The sequence below is a fragment of the Diplotaxodon limnothrissa genome, linkage group LG16 (genome assembly GCF_057381915.1).
Source record: "Diplotaxodon limnothrissa isolate DT_005_m linkage group LG16, D_limnothrissa_male_GT1.1, whole genome shotgun sequence".
NCBI classification, from domain to species: Eukaryota; Metazoa; Chordata; class Actinopteri; order Cichliformes; family Cichlidae; genus Diplotaxodon; species Diplotaxodon limnothrissa.
In genome coordinates, this window is record NC_140611.1 from 8,823,075 (window position 1) to 8,845,343 (window position 22,269).

The following is a 22,269-nucleotide window of genomic DNA, read 5'->3' on the forward strand; positions in this document are numbered from 1 at the left end:
TTTTCTAAAAAAAATTCAATGAATAACCATTTGGGCAAAGAATAAAATGTTTTCACTCAACATTTAGTCCTATTGAAAGGAGGAGAAAGGAAAAAAAATTACAAAACATAATTGGGCTTCTTTCAGTGACTCGATGTCAATTCAAGATGACATCAATGAGAACGGGAACGTTATTGTCTTGTACACGAGCCAGAAAAGTTGCAAAAAAACTGGCAACAAGTGCAGAAGCAGTCAACATAGCTGCTTTATCCAAGCTGCTGTACACTGCATAAATAATAACTTTTTAAAAAACAATTTATAAAGAGCTCCGAATAAAGAGTAGTCTGGCAAAATGCCAGCCAAAATAAGTAATAAAAGAGTTTTAAAACTTTTATCAAGCTGCAGAAAGACACCGATACTGTTGGTAAAAAAAAATCTTTATAGGTATAAAGGCAGTTCTCTTAATCTTCAGGTTGTTTCTTGCCTACACTCCATCCTTTGGGAGAAAAGAGTAAGGACTGAATAATAAACTTTTACCTGTAGCAGTGTGTACAGCCTGTAGATACTGAACCTATGTAAAACACTATTCTGTCTGGGCTATATTTAACTCTGATACATGAACATCTAGAGATGAAAGACAAGGACTGTATACACAGGAGCAAAGAAGAGTCACTGCGAGGTTCCAAAGAGGGAGTGGGTGCTGTGTGTAGATAGGTAGCACTGTGTTACGCTAAGACAGAACAGTGTGTGGTAATAACACTGTCAGTCACAGCTGGATCTCATTAAGAAAGGGGAGCTCAGACTCATTCCTCATTAGTCTGGCTTAACTACTGTCTACACACCTACACATTAACATACACGGGGCAACGCTGCACATGCTGTCAACACACGCTTCCAATCTTCAAACGGTCTCATCCAATGCCAACATTGGCAGTATTCATAATTCAAACACAGAGTTATTGCAAATAAACCCCCATCACAGAAAAGAAAGGTGTTTTTCATCCTGTCTGTTACAGTTAGTTTCACCCTGAAATAAGTACAAACCAATTAAGCTTTTTAGGAAGATAACAGAGCCTCCAAATAGTGGTTGTCTACTTGTCACAGAAGTTAATACGGTAAGAAAACCCTGCAGCTGCACAGATTTTAACTCATGGTCTCTGTTAGGTTTGTTTGCTGATACGGTACTAAAGAGAGAGAGAGACAGCCTCACTGCCTCTCTGTTCTGAAAAGCTCATCCTCGTAATGAATTTAAACAAATGTATCTCGTCTCGATTTGACATTTTCTGTCACCGTGTTCTGTTTATCTTACAGGTCTTCTAAATTACACAAAGAACAACCATATTTAACTTTATGGCAATTTACTTTAATTTAACCTTAAACATAATTCAATAGGTTTAAAAAAAAAAACCCCACTGCTGTAAAGAAAAGAGTTACACACTCGCTCCAAAACAGAAGACTGGATAATAATCAGTTTAACTTAATTAACTAGAGGCAAATTTTGCCTTTGTTGTACCTATCAATAAATACACATTTAATAAACAATAAGTGTTTGCTTCCAAAGTTTGAAAGTGACAGTAATTTTATTGTAACAGTGATCATTAAAGATCGATTATGTTTAAGAGTTTCTGAGCCATAGCTAAGCCTCGCCAATAATATGCTATAAATCATAAAACTGAACTGTGCATTTTAAAGTGCATTTAATTAATTCAATACTTAATTGTCCCACGAGGGGAAATTGGATTAACATTGATACAATTAGAAAAATGCTAAGACCAATAAAATATGCTTAGTTTGTCTATCAGTCCCTCCTACACATTGTCTGGGCCAATAGAAACCCTGGTATGACGGTAACACATTATATCATGTTATAACGACTTTGCTCACTTCCCCTCACGGTTCGCTGAGCCTGCTGTTACATAGCGTGGCTTATTAGCCAGCTAGATATCAGGTGAGACATGAAAATATTTCAGTTACATTGTGAAGTGACACTAAGCCGCAGCCAGCTAAATCCCTGTTAGGATTATGAGGTCATTGGAAAGTTTTCTTTCCTGCAAGTGCTCCTCAGTCCCAAAAGGTTTCAAATTCCTGCTATAGATGACTGGACAGCAACATTTTATAGCTTCATGGAAAATGATGACTGAAGTGAAAATACAGTGAAATCACTCACTTCTTTTTAAATTTTATTTTCCTATATTCTATTATATTGTATTGTTGCTGCTGTTTGTACTACTGTAAGGTGACCTTGACGGTCTTAAAAGTGTCTATAAACAAAATGTTTCATCATCATCATTATTACTATTATTATTATTATTATTATTATTATTATTATTATTATTACTTTGCAACAAAAAAAAAAATCACCATTTAAGGATGTTGCTGCTCAAAACTACTTTGATCTACCTGAAGTTTCATATTAATTACACTGCTCTCACATAACTCCCTATAATCAATAACACTGCTAAGGCAACAAGGTCAAATAGCAGCAAATTAATGTGGCCTGGCCATAAAAATCACGATGCAGACACTCAAGGAGCAGCATGCAAGTGTGAGCAGGAAACAAACTCTGCTCATATATGCAGACTGATCTACACTGAAGGCACAGAAATACACATGCGCAGAAAAAGTTGTTATTTTAAACATTTTATTTCGCAGGAAGGTAAAGAAAGGCTCATTTCCTGACTCATGCATGCACATAAGCAAACATAAAACATCCATCATCACCTGCCTAGTCCTCCAGCTTGCCAGTTGACTATCCATCTGTTAATGCATTCATTCATCCATCAATCAATCTGCCCACCCTCCATCTTCAAACCATTTATTTCTCCCTGCTTTTGGCTCATAGTCTGTGCACTTACAAGTGCATCAGTCTGACTGCCAAGCCACCTATCCATCCATTAATGAGCCTCTCCATTTATCTATCTGTCCCTGAGTGCTCTTCATTTGTTTTGTCAAGTAAAACTAATAAAATGGAGACTTAAGAGTGGCACCATCACCTCATCTGTTTCTCTTTTTTCCCCAGTTTCTCCATCTTACTTTGGGTGCTGTAAAACTGAACAGGCTGAATATGGCACTCTCTTACCATGGCAACTATACCTAGGACAAAAAAAACCTCAAACACTATATATTCAATTTGAAACAGATTTCATCTTTTCATTTCCTCTCACTGAACTAAAGAGCAAACCCCAAGCAGAATGTCATATCTGATCTTCAGGCAAAAACTATGGTGCTCCATAAAAAAAGTGTGCACACTGAAAGGGTATATTTTAAAAACCACAATGCTTTAATATTCTGTTGGAATTCCTAGATAACAAACACCAGACCCATATATAACCACATATCAGTCAACTAGCATCTAAGTCTCTGATGTGAAAGACATGCTTAAAAAATGAATGAACAGATAAATAAACAAAGAGAAATATTTAGTAGCCCCTATGAAAGATTGGACAATAAACTGAAATACTCTTAAGTACTGTTAGGGGTCAACGAGCATACATTCAGGGCTCTGTGTGTGTGTGGGTGTGTATATGTTTAGACATCTTTGTGAGGGCAGAAAATTTGCACACTACTATACTTGTGGGGACCAAATGTTGTTTTAGTGTCAGGGTTAAAATTGGGTTTAGGCTGAGGATTAGGATTAGGCATTCATTTTTGATGGCTAGGGTAAGCGGCTAGGGAAAGCGTTATGTCAATGAGATGTCCTCACTAAGATATGAAAAGGAGTGTGTGTGTGTGTGTGTGTGTGTGTGTGTGTGTGTGTGCGCGCGTGCGTGCGTGCGTGCGTGCGTGCGTGCTTTAACCAGCATTACATTTAGAATCTGCAGAGTTACTGATTATATTATATACAAAAGTTTCATTTACTACAACACTCTGTTGGCCTTCTGTCCAGCTAAAAAACACTTCTCCTTACTGCTTGCTTATATAAAGGAAAAAAGCAACAGAAAACGGTCCAGTGACGCACTTTGTGTCCAAACCCACATTTGAGTTAGCATTTACCTTGCCTCAATACAACAGCAATCATTCTTTCTATTATTATTTGTGTTTTCCAATGTATAATTCAAAACTTGATGTACCCCTGACTAATGCTTGCTGTCTCTGCAGATCATTTTTTCAGCAGAGATATAATTAAAGAAATGACTGCTTTCAGAGAAAGAATAGTTTGCCACTGCATGCCTAACTTTACTTCAAGAGTTCTTCATTTCCGCTGGCTGACTGCCGAGTGTAATCGATATACTGGGAATACTACATTCCCCTTATTCCATTTTCTTCTACTCCATTCAATTTGTTCTCATTAAACAAGATCCATTATGCTTTTCATCTTTTCTTCACTTAGTGATAATCTGTTCTCATTCTCTTCATTGCTCTCCTGATTCCATGATCATTTCAAGCTCACAAGAACATCGACACTTCCCAAATGCAGCAATGCAGGAACTCGAGCATTAAATCATATTTAATGCTTAAAAGAAATGCTTCATTACAACACTGGACAAGCCATTTCACCCCAACAAATGGAACACTGAAATGTATGAACAGTTCAGCAAATGCAGGATTTAAGCTAATGTCTAATCATGAAAAAGTAAAACATCAAAAAAGTCATAAATTAATGCTAACAACTACAATGCTTTAATGAGAGCCCTGGAGCTATGCGATAATGTCAACACAAATACATGTACTTACGCTGGCCCCAGCGGCCCGTCCGGGGGTTCAGGTAGTTTGGGTAGAGCCCGTTGGGTCGGTCCATTTTGGCTAGTAGCTTTCGGATGTGCATCACCTGAGAGGAACACCAGTCGGATCGGTTTTAATCCAAACAGGAAATGTTCTCCTTTTTAATCTAAATATTTCAGCACTTCTATTTTGAATGTGGTTTCTCTTATTTAAGATAAAAGGCTATATTTTTTTTCTCAAAAAACTGTTGGCATTTTCTAGACCGTTATCCGCAGTTAAATAACAAATCAGCACGCCAGCATGAAAATTAGGACATATAGTGTACATTCATACTATTACCTTCTGATAGTAGGCTGGGTTTCCTGTCAGGTAGGTGAGGTGAACAAACTCCATGTGGAGGGTCCCAAACTCAGCCAGGATGCTACTGCCTGCTGACGCCCAACCCCAGTTACGGCCGACCCCACTGAAGAAAACAAGAACAAACAAGAACAAAGAAATGACACTTGGTCATGGTGGCAAAGGGTTAGGTTTCAACTTAAACCAATGATGGATGGACAGTTTGAATAAGGATTTACGTGTCAGTTTTTAGGGCAAGGATTTTCAGATACCTGCCTTATTCACATTATCAGAGCCCAACAAGGCTAGCCAGGCCTTCATTCTTATCATCATCATGGTTTCCTCTAATGTTTCTTATCTTGGATCTATCAAGGAATTTGTATAACCAAGACATATGCTAACCATTTCCCTACTGTTGCCTTTAACAATGCGAAAAAAAGACAAACACATTTGTCATGACCAGGACTGCACCACATCATATCATCAATGGCAACACCAGATTAAATTAAACATGATATAAAAGTATCATGTTGTGATATCACAGATAAATGCCACACATTTTAATTCCACGCTGTGCACACAAGACGAAACTCCCAGGAACATGTGAGAGCAAGAGCCACATTTCAGCCTCTGTTAAGGATTTAGTATTTAAAAAGGAAGCTACTTAAACTATCTCCAACATAATACGTAAGAAAACAGTTTCTTCTAAAGGTGAAAACAACTTATTTTACTACTTGAGGCAAAAACACAGTCAAGCACAACCACACTGTGAAGGCATGCATAATACCAGCAGCTGCAATAAACGTTAGCAAATGACTCCGCTCATCCTTGGAGCTCTCGCTAGCTGCACTCCATAAGACAGGAAGAGCACATGGTTCATGGAAATTACCGGTACTGATGCGGTTACACTGAAGTAAAGAAGGGTTTAAAGATACAACATGCCAGAAAAAACATTTTCATTTTCAATTTTATTATGTTGCAACCTTTTTAAAAGCTACAAGGTTACATTACTTTTGTCACTGTTAAACTAAAGTGTTAATCAGTCATGTTGCACTTTTACTTAAAATTAGAAACCATGCAAACTAACTTTAAGAAAGTTTGATACTATTTTAAGTCTTTTAAATGCAGGTGTATTTCAGACTTTTTTAAGGACCTGTGTCAAGTTTAATAGGAACCTAATAAAAATTTAACAGGAATGCAAAAGAAATAAACTTTTTTAATGGCATGTTTTAAATTTTTCATCTTCATAACAACCATATAAATGTGCTAATATGGTATATAATCAATTTAAATATCTTTTGGTCTAGAGAAACACAGCAGAGCTTCAGGCTGTTCATATGCTCTGAAGTAAGAGTTGCAGCCAGTAAAACATCATCTTCAGCTTTACATGACAGGATGCAACATTAATAGGCTGTGACTTGTGTGTTTGTGTGTAAAGCACCTTATATAAACAGGTTTGTCACTTATTGTTTTTTCTGGTTTAAATTCCTCTGTGTACAGTTGTTCCCAAGGGTATTTGTGGTGCGTGTGACTGTGTAGCTATGGATGGTGATCTGTGTACACGTACACATACACACACACATAATAACTGAATATGTAGCGACCAGCAATGATGTAATTTGATTTCATTGTTTCATGCTGAATAAGAAAATGTAAACTAATAATAGAGAGGGCAGGCTAGGACAGGAGAGAGCGTACACATGAGGCATAAAACTGCACAAAGTTTCTCATTCTGTGCATGGGTGAAATGAAAGGGAGGAGGAAAGAAAACGAGAATAGAAAACACTAACAAGAACAGAAAGAGATGAATGTTAGAGTAAGATTATACATCAGGCAAGCAGAGCACTGTTAGAACCTGCATTACAAACAGGATGGCTACATGTTTCTAAAAGTTGAATTTAACACTGGTTCTGGATTTTTTTGCAGCTTTTTATAAAACTAATTTGCACAACTTCCAAAAAATTCCCTCAACACTTGGGCTTGGCTTTATTGAGATGCACGCGCGCGCGCGCACACACACACACACACACACACACACACACACACACACCCTTTCTGAGTTTGGAAGACCTAAAAAGAAAAGTCAAAGCCAACTTTTAAATACATTAAAAGCAATGATTTTACTTGTGAGGTCCAAGCAGCAAAACTGTGAATGTGTTTCTACCTTTTATTAACTCTTTCAGTGGATTCAACAGCACCTTAAAAATGTGTATGTTGGTAAGCAAGATGGCGCCGCGTATGGATGCCCTGGTGCTTCAGTGCGTTACTTCTGTTTTGTTTTTGTGCATAACTTCTGTGTCTGGGCACTCCTCTGGATATTCTTACACCAGAGAAGAGCTTCTTAACTACAGGACTACAACACCTGTGGATTTACTTCCAATATTTGTCGCATCTGCGGCAGATTTACTGCAGACTGTGATCAGGAAAGTGAGACGCCGAAAGAGAGGTAAGCGAGCCAGCGCACTCGTGCGTCTGAGGAGACGCGGACTGCGAACTGCTCTTCCTGGGATCTTCCTTTCCAACGTACGCTCACTCAGGAATAAGATAGACGAGCTGGCCCTGATGAGAAGCATGAACAGAGACTTTGCCTCCTCCTGTGTCTTATGTTTTACGGAGTCGTGGCTCAGTGAGGACATCCCGGACTGCGCGCTCAAGCTGGAGGGCTTTCATCTGCTGCGCGCGGACCGGCAGGCCTCTCTCTCTGTGGTAAGACCAAAGGTGGAGGTGTCTGCTTCTACATTAATAGTGGCTGGTGCACAGATGTAACAGTGATTGCTCAGCACTGCTCTTCCTCTCTGGAATACCTTTTTATTCACTGCAAACCGTTTTATTCTCCGCGGGAGTTTGCTTCATTCATCCTGGCCGCTGTTTACATCCCGCCAGATCCGGATGTGCAGGCAGCTCAGTGCGCACTCGCGGAGCAGATACTGCACATGGAGCGGACATTCCCGGACTCTCTCATCATTGCTCTTGGGGACTTTAACAAAGCCAATCTGAGCCATGAGCTTCCCAAATACAAGCAGTATATTAAATGCCCGACCAGAGAGGAGAGGACATTAGACCACTGTTACAGCACGATCAGCGGGGCCTATCGCGCGGTGCCCCGCGCTTCACTCGGACTTTCTGACCACGTCATGATCCACCTGATCCCCGCGTACAGACAGAGGCTGAAGCTCTCCAAACCTGTCGTGAGGACTAAAAAACTGTGGAGCAACGAGGCTGTGGAGGAGCTTCGCACGTGTTTGGAGTCTACAGACTGGGACACAATGAAGGCTGCTTCTAACAGCTTGGACGAGTTTACGGACACTGTCACCTCCTATATCCACTTCTGTGAGGACAGCATTGTGCCATCACGCACCAGGGTGAGTTATAACAATGACAAACCCTGGTTTACTCCTAAACTCAAAAAGCTGTGGCTGGAAAAGAGAAAGGCGTTCAGAAGCGGAGACAGGGACTGCTACAGAGAGGCCAAGTACAGGTTCACTAAAGAAGTGGACGTTGCTAAACATCAGCACTCTGAGAAGATGCAGCAGCAGATCTCAGAGAATGACTCGGCCTCTGTGTGGAAAGGTTTTAGGAATATCACCAACTACAAGCCTAAAACCCCCCACTCCACTGATGACTTGCTCTTGGCCAACACCCTCAACGACTTTTACTGCCGTTTTGACGAGCCATCAGGCAGCCTTCACACCTCCAACGGCCCCAACAATAGAGACACTTTGGACACTCATTCCCCCACCTCTCCCCCCTCCATAGAGCCATCACCACCTTCAAACTGTTCACCTACAACACCCCCCTCCTCACCCCACACAAAAGAGGATTTCACACCACCTCCTCCCACCACAACTCTTCATATTCATGAAGCTGCCTGCTTCATTCCCTTTATTCCATTTTCTTCTACTCCATTCAATTTGTTCTCATTAAACAAGATCCATTATGCTTTTCATCTTTTCTTCACTTAGTGATAATCTGTTCTCATTCTCTTCATTGCTCTCCTGATTCCATGATCATTTCAAGCTCACAAGAACATCGACACTTCCCAAATGCAGCAATGCCATAATCCCTGTCCCCAAGAAACCTAGGATCACTGGACTAAATGACTACAGACCTGTGGCTCTGACATCTGTGGTCATGAAGTCATTTGAGCGCCTGGTTCTCTCCTATCTCAAGACCCTCACGGCCCCCCTCCTGGACCCCCTGCAGTTTGCATACAGAACCAACAGGTCTGTAGATGACGCCATCAACATGGCTCTACACTTCATCCTGCAGCATCTGGACTCCCCAGGAACCTACGCCAGGATCCTGTTTGTGGACTTCAGCTCTGCCTTGAACGTCTGGTGTCCTGGTGCAGCCACAACAACCTGGTGCTGAATGCCCAGAAGACAGTGGAGATTATTGTGGACTTCAGGAAGCACACAGCCCCACTCCCCCCATCATCCTGACTGACACCCCCATCACCTCTGTGGACTCATTCCGCTTCCTGGGTACCACCATCACCCAGGACCTGAAGTGGGAGCCCACCATCACCTCCGTCATTAAGAAAGCCCAGCAGAGGATGTACTTCCTGAGGCAGCTGAAGAAATTCAACCTGCCAACACGGATGATGATGCAATTCTACACTGCAATCATCGAGTCCATCCTCACCTCCTCCATCACCGTGTGGTACGCTGGAGCCACTATCAGGGACACACAGAGACTGCAGCGTGTTGTGCGCTCTGCTGAGAAGGTGATTGGCTGCAGACTCCCATCTCTGCAGGACCTGTACACCTCCAGGACACCTCCAGGACACCTCCAGGACACTGGGGCGTGCAGCTCGGATCTCAGCTGACCCTTCTCACCCTGGACACAGTCTGTTTGACCTGCTCCCCTCAGGCAGGAGGCTCCGGTCCATTCGCACCAGAACCTCTCGCCATAAGAACGGTTCCTTCCCCTCTGCTGTTGGACACATGAACAATAACCGTATGACTGTTCCCACCACTAACACATGACCCTACGCTGTGTTCACTGCAGCATTCCATGTTCGGCACTGATCACCACCTGCACTCATGTATATATCTATCTACTTAGCACTTTTAATTCTTACGGTGTGTTCACACCGAACGCGATGGACGCGAATAAAACGCCCCAAACGCCCCTAATTTGACGCGTGTACATTCGCGTCTCAACGCGTGTCCAAGAAAAATCCATCGTGAACCGGAAATGTGGGAGGAACGTGGGAGGGAGTTGTGCCAGACCGGTATCTTTGCAAGATGGCAGCTATCGAGCTAGCGCTTGAAGAGAGAGTCTCCCTTCTCTATGTACTGTGGAGAGCAGAGCAGCAGCGTAAAAGACGTCCTCGCCGTACCTGGGTCCATCAGGTCCTCCAGAGGCATGAGCAGTTTGGTGAGTTTCACCACTTGCTCCAGGAGCTGCGCCTGGATGACGGCCGATTCCAGCGCTATCACCGTCATTCACTCGGCCAGTTTGAGGACCTGCTTTCCCTCGTCGGTCCCAGCATCGCCCGCCTAGACACCAACTACAGGCGCTCAATCCCACCTGCAGAGCGCCTGTCCGTCTGCCTGAGGTTAGTAAAACTATTTAATACGGTAGTACTTTATTGATATCTGTGCTAATATGCTAATCCATCCAGTTATACACTGCTAACATGGATGTGCTATGCTAACAGTGAATGCTGTCGGTGTTTACTGAAAGCAAACTGTGGTACAGAGACGACTCTTTATAATATTTCTAGTGATACTCAGAAGGTCTCATCAAGCCCCGATTTAATTCGATTTATGCTGTTATCAGTGTTTGCATGATAGCATGGCTGTGGTGTCCTATCAATGTATGCGCTCGGTGTTTGCTGATATCAAACTGTAGCATTAGGACCACTGAGTTAACCTTGTAGTGATACTCACTCCTTTTTATTTAGACCTGGTTTAATTCTGGGATAGTTGAATATTTGTATATAATCCCTGCAGCTGTCAGACTCTATAGCAGGGGTCACCAGCCTTTATTAAAACAGAGTTAGATAAAACTGAACAGTTTGGTTCATCTTTAGTTACATGGTTCTATCTTGATAAGCTGTCTTATCACAGATTAATTTTTCAAAAATATTAATGATTTAAGCAAGGAAAGGGCTACATGTCAACATACAACTCTTTATTTCTATTAATGTCTCACTTCATTCCTACCTGATTGACATGTTTAGGAATTATGAGTGATTGGCTCACTGTAGTTGTGAAAGTTGCTACCAATCAAATTATGATATGTTAAAGTTAAAACAAAACACAACTGTTTTAGATATTATCTAATTGTCATGGTCCTGCGACCATGACTCAGTGACTTTATGTTTATGTACTTATTGTTATTACTTTCATTATTATTCATGGCTGTTTTGGGATGGTTTGTGTTTGGGATTTTAGACACTGGGTTCTGGGTTTGTGCTCCCTCTGTTGGTCCCTGGTGTTAGTGTTCCCCTGTCTCGTCAGGTTAATCAGGTCCAGCTGTTTCCCCCGTGTCTCTTTGTGTATTTATAGCGTGTGATTTCCTCTGCTCCTCGTCGCGTCGTCTGTGTTCCTACCTGTGTTCATCCTCTGTGTTACCCTGCGTACTCTGCATCTACCCTGTGAAATCCTCTGCGTGCTCTCCCTGCTGTTCTCCCTTCGTGTTCAGGTTTGCCACTCCTTTGTGTAGTTTCACCCAGTTTAGTTCATCCGTAGTTCTGTTTTGCCATCTCCTCTTTATGTTTGTTATTATCAATAAATCACCCTCACACCTGAATGAGTGCTGCGCTTTGAGTCCTCCTTCCACTCTCCACACGGCCGCTGCCCCGGACCGTGACACTAATATACATTTTGTAATTATCCTTATAATTACAAAATGTTTTATGTAAGATTTAAGTTTTGTGATTTATATCTGACATCACAAAAGTATTTTGGAATTTGAATAATGTATTTTGTAACTGCAGTACACATAATACTGATTTTGAACAATTTTGTCCAGGTTCCTTGTCACCGGGGACTCCTTCAGGACCATCGCGTTCAGTTTCAGAGTCGGTGTGTCCACGGTGAGCCAGATCACCCCCCAGGCAGCGACGTCCATCTGGGACTGTCTAGTGGACGACTTCATGGCTGTGCCTTCACCTGGAGACTGGCGGTCCATCACAGAGGGATTCCAGGAGCGCTGGAACTTTCCTCTGTGCTGTGCAGCTCTGGATGGGAAGCACGTCCAGACAAAGGCACCCATATATCATATAGGAGACACACACATTGATATACACTAAATATTCATTTCATTTCTTTTTTGTGGTGCCCAAATTGATGCACCTGCTTGATTTTGTTTAAACAATTATTGCACACTTTCTGTAAATCCAGTAAACTTCTTTTCACTTCTCAAATATCACTGTGTGTATCTCCTGTATGATATTTAACTGACATTTTTTATTGTAACAACCAACGATTTATACAGGAAAATAATGTCTATTAACAAGGTTGCCCAAACTTCTGCATCCCACTGTATCAGTATATTTTGTCATTAGTATAATATGAAATAAATTCTACATGTGTCAAGTTGTGTGCCAACATTTGCTGTGTAGTAGAACTGAGACATTAGTCATTATAAACATTTATTTGAAATAATATTAAAAGTCTCAAACAGAAAAACATTAAACATAAATATATAAAATATAAGAATTTACAGAGAGACAGGAATAAAAAGGACCAGCTGCTCTCCAGAGCAGGAACAAGGCTGAGGAGGAAATGCTCCATTGGAGACTGGTGTGGCCTCTTCAGGGACTCCAGGATGGCCAGCTCCACCGCCGATGGACCGTCCTGGGACCCGTCCCTCATCTGCCTCGGAGCCGTCCTCCTCTGTGGGCCTGTAAAACAGCACAAAACACAAAGAAATGAGAAGGCTGCTACTAGATTTTAATTTCAACATTGAAAAAAAAAAAAAAACAATAACAGGATATAATCAGATTGGTTGTAGATATTTAGTAAAGGTGATCACAAGGAAATCCCACCGACTAAAAAGGTATCAGTGCTTGCTGTACATATCTGTGGGTGCAGCAGCAGGAGCTCAGGGACTGGGCAGCCAGGAGAAGCAACAGGGGATGCTCTGCTGCAGAATCAGTTCGTTCTATCAATACAGTATTAAATGTTAACAGGTTGGATATAATAATCGTAGAGTAGACAGTGGTCCCTCATTTATTGCAGCAGGGGTTCTCAGAATAACTAGCCCCTGGCCACGCACTTTATACACTGTTTTCTCCACACACATGAACATTACTCACAGTTCTCACAATTGATTCTCAAAGTGCAAACCTTTGTAGATTGCAAAACGTAAAAGTATTATTATGCCGCGGTTTGTCTTCATCTGCCCGCCACTTTCGTGCGCCTTTTTCCCTCACGGTGCAGGTGTCTATTTCCGAATGAGGCTCATAGTTATGGGTGTTTTTGTGCTGTTTTTTCTATTGGACGCGATGGTTATCAAAACCAAACGTGATAAATTTGGCAAGCGCAGGAGATTTGTCAATCAGGCTGCAGAATGCAATGCTGTACTGTGCAATAAAAAATCAGCGAAAAAGCAAAGCAGTGACGGATGAACAGCGGGACCACTGTGTGCTGTTTATTAATAAACAATAAAATATATTCCTAAATGACAACATGCATAAAAGCAGAACGGTATTTGTACGTCAGTGGGAAAATAGCGGTGGCTTGCTAGCTTTTGTGCGGCTTCCCCGGGTCAGTGAAAACTTTCAAAAGAGAAATGAATGAACTTACCAGGTTGCCCGATCTCTTCACATATCTTCCTCCAAGCTCGGTCCTTTTTATTCCTGTCTCGGTACTGAAAGCAGCTGGTGTTGTACAGCTCCGAGTTGTTTGCTACCGCATTGATTAGCCTTCCCCTCCATTGAAGTATGAAAGGCTTTGGCTGGATCTGCCCCTTTGACCTAGGTAACAGCCACGTCACCAGGCTCCTGATTGGTTGTCGCGGCGCGATTTGACGCTGGAGTTCAGATTTTTCCAACTCGAGCGGTAGACGCGAAACGCGCGTATGCACAAAATGCAACACAAAAACTCACGCGCGTGGTTTTATTCGCGAGTCAAACGCGCCAGACGCGCTACACTGACGCGCGTTTCACGCGTTTTGGCGTTTTCGCGACGCAAATCTGCTTCCGAATTTTCGCGGGACCCGCAATCGCGCGTCATCGCGCCTTTCCATTGACTTTACATGTAAACCTGACGCTCTATTCGCGTCCATCGCGTTCGGTGTGAACACACCGTTATTCTTATTTTTATTTTCATGTCTATTTTAGCATAATTTATGACAGTATGTTTGCACTGAAGGACCGTAGCAATTTCCTAATGTTGTAAACCTGCTCAACATTTGGCAATAAAACCCTTTCTGATTCTGATTCTGATAAAACACTGCACTAAATACTCAGTGTCAGATGGTATTTTTTCTACTCTTACATCTGTATGATATCGCTCACAGGGGATATTGCTAATACAGTTAACATAGACACACAGCTCTGGCTGTGTGCACTGTCTACCTGCTGGTCAAACCTTCTGTCTGCAAGGAACTGTAAATCACAGCAAAGCTGACCTAAACCGAGAGACAGGGAGACTAAAAAGTCTAGTGTATAACCATTATGTATAAACCATTTCAGGTGGCTACATCATGAAGCTCACTGAGAGAAGGCCAAGGGTTTGCAGCGCTGTCAAAGCAAAGGGTGGCTACTTTCAGGAATCAAAAATGTAATGTAATTGAGAGTTATTTATCAATTTATCAAGGTTTAAATTAATAATAATAATAATTATAATAATACATTTTATTTGAGGGCACCTTTCTAAAACCCAAGGTCACCTTACAAAGAGAAAAATATATCAATAAAACATAAGATTAAATTAAATGGTTTCCCTGGATTTTAAGTGTTCAATCGGGTGCTCAATAGGGAAGGCGAGAAGTTTATTATTAGCCTGCTTTATCCATTCCAGAACCAGTGCGTGCTAATGCTTGTTTGGGATTATTGTCCTATCAGAACACCCTCTCAGCTGAAGGTGACAAACTGGCTTCCCTCTGAACTTTGACGTTGGTGTTCAAGGTCATGACAGGCTTGAGTCTTCATAGCTTCTAGGTTGTTCCTTGAACATCTTAACTAATTTCCTCTGATCTGAGGGTGAAAGTCTGGCTCTTCTTTCAGACAAAGTGGTGACACATCTAAGTAACACGTACTTAGTTGTTTGAACTGATGCTCAGTGTCTGTAGTTGTTTACAAATTACTCCATCAAGCTTCTGGAGTGGTGTTTCTAAAGCCCCAAACTCAACCATATTGAAAATGTTTGGACTACGCTTAAATGACGGGTCAGTGCCAAGACACCAACCATTGAACTCCACCCATTCTGCCAAGAAGAGTGTCAAATATCCAGACAGAATTATGCCACAAACTTGTTGATGGCTATCTGGTCAAGATTCAACTTCCAGAGTGGTTTTTAACCAGATATTAGTGAGGTTACATGTATCAATTAGAGATAATCCAAAACGAACTCAAATGTATGTGCTTTATTCTTATTTTTTAAATTCATTAGAGATGTATGCTGCCCTAGAAAAAGAACACTTCAAAGTAATCAATAAAACACGTGACCATGACATTCGTGCTCGTGATGAGTGGATGTAAACTTCCAACCACAACTGTAGTTAAGTAAAGCAAACTTATATCTGTAAACTCTTCATTAGTATTCTGGTGAAATCTGTTAAATCTTGTGTAGTCTCAAAAGAAAACTGGCATTTCTGACCGTGTGGAATTTATTTCATACTCATTTCAGCATTTAAGAGAACCTAACAGATGATGGGATGGTTTTTAGTGGTAGTGTCACTAACCTCTTAAGGTTGACCATGGCCCAGGGGATACCAGTGGGGGTGTTGAAGGCAGGAAGCAGCTTCTCAGCTAGCTGGACTGCCTTCAGTTTGAAAACCTAGAGAGTGTGAGAGAAAGGGTTCACGTTAAACATATACACTTCATTCATTTGCCCGGCTAAATGTTCGACTCAAAAACCTGACAAACACAAGCATAAAACAACTGCCAACGACCAAACAAATGCAGAATGTTGGATACTGGGAGAGACATGAGTGCTAAATGACGGCCACAGAGCTGAGCAGATTTTTGGAGAATACAGAAATCTTAATATATGCAAAACCTCCCTTCAAACTGTGCTGCAGTTTGAGAGAAATACCGATATCTCTAGGGAGAAAACCTTGCAGGGCATAGGACACAGTCTAAATTTCTATTATCATGACTGGCGTCTAATTTCTACAGACTGATGCAGAGAAATGGACGTGTTCGTTTGGAGATTACACAAGTTCTGCTGCTAGTTTGACAGATGAAGGCTCAGAAGCCCTTGCTGCAGCGCTTGTTCTTTTCTCAGCTTGCCAATCAAAGAGATAAAAGGAAACTAAGGTTATTCTACTGCTGAACTAACTGAATACCAGGAAATGCTGAAAGCTGAAAATGCCACTGTGGATGTTGTGAGTCAGCTCAGCAGCGACTGAGACGACAACATCTACTGAAAAGACCTTTTTCCAGCAGCAGGCGTTTACTTTCATCTGCGGTCAGTTGACATTCTAATAAACTATCTTACACATTTTACATCATATTTGAATAGAACAGAAAGAAGATGGCTTTTGTTTCCATTCTAAATTGCACAGGACCTTTATTTTGCTTTTGTTTCTGTTTGATGTCAGTGAGATGGGATATTCTTAATATGGTCATCTAAAGGACACAGATCCAGCTGTGAGAACAGAAGCACACCTGCAGAACGGGTGGGTGGTTGTGGTGGGAGTGTGGGGGGGAAAGTGGTGTAGTGTTGCAGGAATGCCAGTGAATGCCGATGTTATGGCCTTTCAATAGTCAAAGTAAAGAGTGAAAGCGATTTATTTTTTACTCTAATTTTCTCTTTTATGCAATTAAAATAGTACAATTACAAATCCTCTTTGGGGGTTGCGTCAGTAAGGGTATTCAGTGTAAAACTCTGCTAAATCAAACATGCAACCCACTGAGGTGACCTCCTGTGGCAGGGAGGAGCCAAATGTAGCCTCTTTATATATTTTATTATAAGAGTCATAATAAATTTAATCTGCCTTGCAATAGTTTTATATCATGTTGTATGTCCACATATAACTGACACTAGGAAGACAGACATGTTTTGGTGTGCACGGCTTTATGCACACAAGTTCAATCTCGTGTCCTGCCTGATTTTTAAGCTACTTTTAAAAATTTTTTCCAACAGCCATTTTTGTAAGGCAACATTAAACATGGATGTAGCTTCTGGGTTGAAAAAATTAAGCCAATGCATAAGTGCCTAAAAACCTGCATTCTATCTGAAAACCACCACATGTCAATAACAGTTATTACCAACCCCCAGTGGTTGGTAATAACTCTAATAAACATTAACACAAGAGAAGAAGACACCCTACAATGAGTTAAAACATGAACTTGTTACTTATTACTGCTTCAAAATCTTATTTGGTTTTCATATCTACCCATTTTCAGTGATATCTACTTTAATAGCAGGAAATTAACTAGGCTTATAATTCCTTTGTCTCTCTCTTTTCCATATTTTTTAAGAAACCTATATCTGACAACTGCATAATAAAACGCGAAATTCTGTTTTTGGCGTGCCACCCCAATATTTTAGTGCCCCCCCCATATGGGAACCCCTAAGAAATCATTCTTAAATAATTCTCTCCCTCAGACACTAAGACAGGCTTCGGTCTCATTACTGCATAAAGAAGGAAAGGATCCTACCTGTTGTGGCTCCTATCGACCAATAAGCCTTCTTAATGTAGACTTTAAAATCTTATCCAAACTGCTAGCAACCCGTTTGGAAAGAGTTCTCCCTTCTATTATATCAGACGAACAGACAGGCTTTATTAAAGGAAGACATTCCTTATTTAATATACGGTCCCTTCTTAATATAATATACTCCAAAAATCATAGCACTGTCCCTGAGGTGGTGATCTCACTGGATGCTGAAAAAGCATTCGATCGAGTGGAATGGGGGTATCTTTTTGCAGTCTTGAGGAAATTTGGTTTTGGTGACAGTTTTATATCTTGGATTCATCTTTTATATACTACGCCACTGGCATCTGTTTGTACTAATGATGTGAATTCTGAGTATTTTACTCTATCACGTGGTACACGTCAAGGTTGCCCACTCTCACCTTTACTTTTCACTTTAGCAATAGAGCCTCTCTCTGTGACTCTCAGAACGTCGCCTCTGTTTCAAGGGGTTATTCGTGGTGGTACGGAATATAGGGTTGCTCTGTATGCAGATGACTTATTACTATATGTTACAAATCCAACAATTCAAGTATTTCCTCTATAATGAAAATACTTCTGAGTTTTGGCTCTTTCTCTGGGTATAAGATTAATATACAAAAAAGTGAATGTTTTCCTATAAACCCAGTTGTAAAAGAGCTTAGACAGACAGATTTTAATTTCCATTTAGCTTCTTCAGGTTTTAGATATCTAGGAGTGCATATTACCAGTTCATTTAAAGCTTTGCGAACAGCAAATCTTAACCCTTTGCTGACCTATGTAAGGTTGGCTTTTCAAAGGTGGGCAAATCTTCCTGTATCACTTCTTGGCAGGATTAATATTATAAAAATGAATATCCTACCTAAATTCCTCTATCTTTTTCAGTGTATCCCATTGTTTCTACCTAAGTCCTTTTTCAAATCTGTGAATCAAATGATTTCATCATTTATATGGGCAAATAAGACCCCCAGGATTAGTATGTCCTCACTACAACAGGGTAAGCTCAGTGGGGGTCTTGCTCTGCCCAACTTGATGTTTTATTATTGGGCAGCCAACATTCAGAAGTATACCTATTGGCTGCCTGATCCTCAGGCGTCTTGGTGTTGCCTTGAGGCTCAATCATGTTTCTCTTCCTCACTCCCAGCACTATTATTTTCATCCCTTCCCGTTTCCCTGTTACGATTCACAGACAACCCCTGTTCTAATTGGCTCTCTAAAAATATGGTATCAATTCCGGCGTCACGTCAATTCTGTCTCTGCTTCTGCTCTGACCCCAATCTGCAAAAACCACCTCTTCCCCCCGTCCCTGGTGGACTCCTCCTTCCGTATATGGGCAAGAAAAGGTATCAAATGTTTTTATGACTTCTTCAAAGATAACATTTTTCTCAGCTTTAGTGACCTTTGTTCTTTGTATGATTTGCCCTCGTATCATTTGTTCCGCTACTTTCAAATAAGACACTGTGCATCTTCTATCTTGCCAGAGTTTCCAAATCAGCCTCTCAAGCCTTGGTGGGAAGACTTATTCCAGTTGAAGCCTCACAGTAAGGCTCTAATATCACAAATATATACTTTAATTACGGCATCGGGCAATTACTCAACCAAGAAAATTGCCTCGAGTTGGGAACAGGAACTGGGTCTTCAGTTTGTTGAAGGTTACTGGGACAAAGTAATTGACAGAATTCATTCTTCAGCCTCATGTGCAAGACTCTCCCTTATTCAGTTTAAGACGGTATACAGATTACACTTCTCAACATCTAGATTATCTAAAATATACCCCAGCATTCCTGACCTGTGCAACAGATGCAACACCTCCCCCTGTGATTTAACTCATATGTTTTTTGCCTGCCCGTCACTTCAATTATACTGGACTTTTTACTCTGAAGTGCTCTCTCATGTTTTGAGCGTTACTCTCAAACCATGTCCACTAGTTGCCATTTTTGGTGTTTCTGAGGACGCCACCCTGAACCTTAGTCGTAAGCAACTGGATATTATCGCTTTCACTTCACTGCTGGCACGGCGTCGCATTTTGCTGTCTTGGAAAGCTTCTCACCCTCCAGCCCGATCACTTTGGCTGGAAGATGTTATGTTCTTTTTAAAAATGGAGAAAATAAAATTTAGACTCAGAGGAAATGTTAATAAGTTCTCACAGATGTGGCAGCCTTTTATCATTTACTTTAATTCGTTGAAAACACTTACAACAGACTGAACTTTTGTACCACAGGGTTCCCTTTTGTTATGGTTTTGGGAGGGAGTTGATTTTTTAAATAATTTTTTGTTTTTTGTTTGTTTTTTGTTGTTTTCTGTGCGTGGGTTGTTGTTTTTTCTTCCTTTTTTCTTTTTTCTTGTTATCATCCGAATTTTAAAGGCATAATTTGTTTTGATATATGTCTTTATATCCGTTGGTACTTTCTGCATTGGGCCTGATATGTCAAATTACATGTGCAAAACTTTATAAATAAAGAGGAAAAAAAAGAAAAGAAATAATTCTTGAGGCGACACTGATCATGTCTGCTTTTTGCAACCAAGATGGCGACTGTGGAAACGCTCATCTCCAGGCTTCAAACGGAGCCTTGAGAAACCAGTGAGTGATCATGCTACCTACATCCATGTCTTATAGAGTCTATGGCCGAAATCTTGGCTGCGTGTAAGGAAGACACGTTTGAAGAGTCAGGAGACACAGGTTAAATTAATATAGAAGAAAACAAACAAAGTGGACAATATTGTAGAGCTTATGGTCTGAGTTGAAAAGATACAGTAAATGTAAGGACTTAATACAATATTATATTTTCAGTTGATATGCCCACTACTTATGGTAAGCTACATTAAAAATGCTGTATAACAAAAATGAACTGTTGTGCTTTGTTCTTCTTTTTTTTTTTAACCTCATATTGTACATTGTGGAGGGTTGTTAATAGCATCTGCATGGTTACAGTCTTATACGAAAACTATCATTCACTGTTACATGCCATGATAAGTGGCACTGCTGCTGTTCTTTTTCTCTTGTCTTCCAGGTGTAGAGCTTCCACCTACTGGTCCATTCAAATTGAACTGCTACGTATTTATTGGCTGATCTGAGCACAGTAAGCCAATTATACAACATTCAGAATATAAAATCGTGCAAAGTTAAAACAGTTAATCAAAAAAACATGATTATTGAACATGTGTGCTTATAGGAGGTGGAAAAAATATCATCACAGAGTCAATAAATTAATTAATAAATCAATGAAGTTCATGGAGTATTTGCACCAAAGAAATCCTATAAACTTAACAGAAGTTTCCACAATAATCAACAGAAACTGGGAGGTCTGGGTGAGCTGATATGGACCGACTCAAATCTGATCTCACTGCAGCACTTTAGTGAAGTGTGAATGGCAAACATGTTGCCAGTAAAAAGAAAATGGTTCAAGAATGCCAGGCCTGTAAAAAATTTCAATTTCCAGTTTTGCAATGTGTATTTCACTCATGGAGGACAGTTGTGGGACAAATGCCCAAAGAGGCCTTTATATAACTAGTAGACAGCAGTGCCACTGAGAGAAGTGGTTCAGCACAGGGCAGACGGAGGCTGATTCATCAACACAATCTGTCAGGGCTGAACAGTTTTATAGAGAGACCAGATCTATGGAAAATTCCTGCTGTCTCACAAAGTAAGAGGGAGCAATAACACATGCTGGTGTTTGCAGAATACTTAAGCAGCCAGGGGGACACTGTACAGAAGACTTGGAGGTCAAACTGTGGAGTTAAACATGAAACAAATAGAGACAAGGGGAGGGAGAGTGGGAATGACGCCGTCAAGCCGATGCAAAATAGGCCTGCATATGAACAAGATATGAATTGCATGAAAGGAAATGAAGAAAATTTACTCAGAAGGCTGAGAAGGGATGAAAGAGGCAGAGAGGAAAAGAATGATGAAAAAGTAGGCTGGTATAGACGGGACCACACCCAGGACAAGACTATCACATCTCATCTGAGGGCAGATGCTGTCCAACCAGTACTGGTGGGATTTTTATCAAACAGGCTGAATTATCTCAAACCAAACACACACACTACAAAGTAAAGGAGGACGGCTGACAAAATAAACTGAGACCCAGCTGAGCAACACTTATAAATGTGTGCAGATTTAAGATTGTCTCACAGTACAAGTAGCAACTTAAGTACTTAGAGGGGAGTGAGAAACTGTACAACTGAACCATGTTTGTTCTGTGTGTTTGAAAGCTTTCTTCAGAGATGTTGCACACTGTAAATGTGACTTTTACCTTCCACAACAATAAAGACTATTAAGGGCAACTTTGCTATTCTATGCCTCTTCTACGCACATTAATATTTTATAGTCATACTGGTTTATTTTTAAAACACCAAATAAAACTATAATTTCAAGCAGGTACACTGTACGCTTTAGGAAACCTATGACACTAGCAGAAAATGATGGCAGTGTTGTTTCACCGTGCACGGTGTGTAAACAGCCGGTTAACTGCTGGGGATCACTTACAGAACTG

At 40.9% G+C, this 22,269-nt stretch overlaps 1 protein-coding gene across 2 annotated transcripts in view; it reads right to left on the reverse strand.

Moving 5' to 3' along the window:
* man1a2 (mannosidase, alpha, class 1A, member 2) overlaps positions 1–22,269 on the reverse strand; it is a 153,618-nt gene that overhangs the window by 23,074 nt on the left and 108,275 nt on the right. For both annotated transcript variants that reach the window (XM_085375241.1, XM_085375242.1), the window contains exons 7-9: positions 15,841–15,935; positions 4,981–5,104; positions 4,654–4,747 (exon numbers count right to left, since the gene is read on the reverse strand). In XM_085375241.1, the coding sequence (XP_085231367.1) occupies positions 4,654–4,747; positions 4,981–5,104; positions 15,841–15,935 (313 nt within the window). The remainder of the gene's footprint in view (positions 1–4,653; positions 4,748–4,980; positions 5,105–15,840; positions 15,936–22,269) is intronic.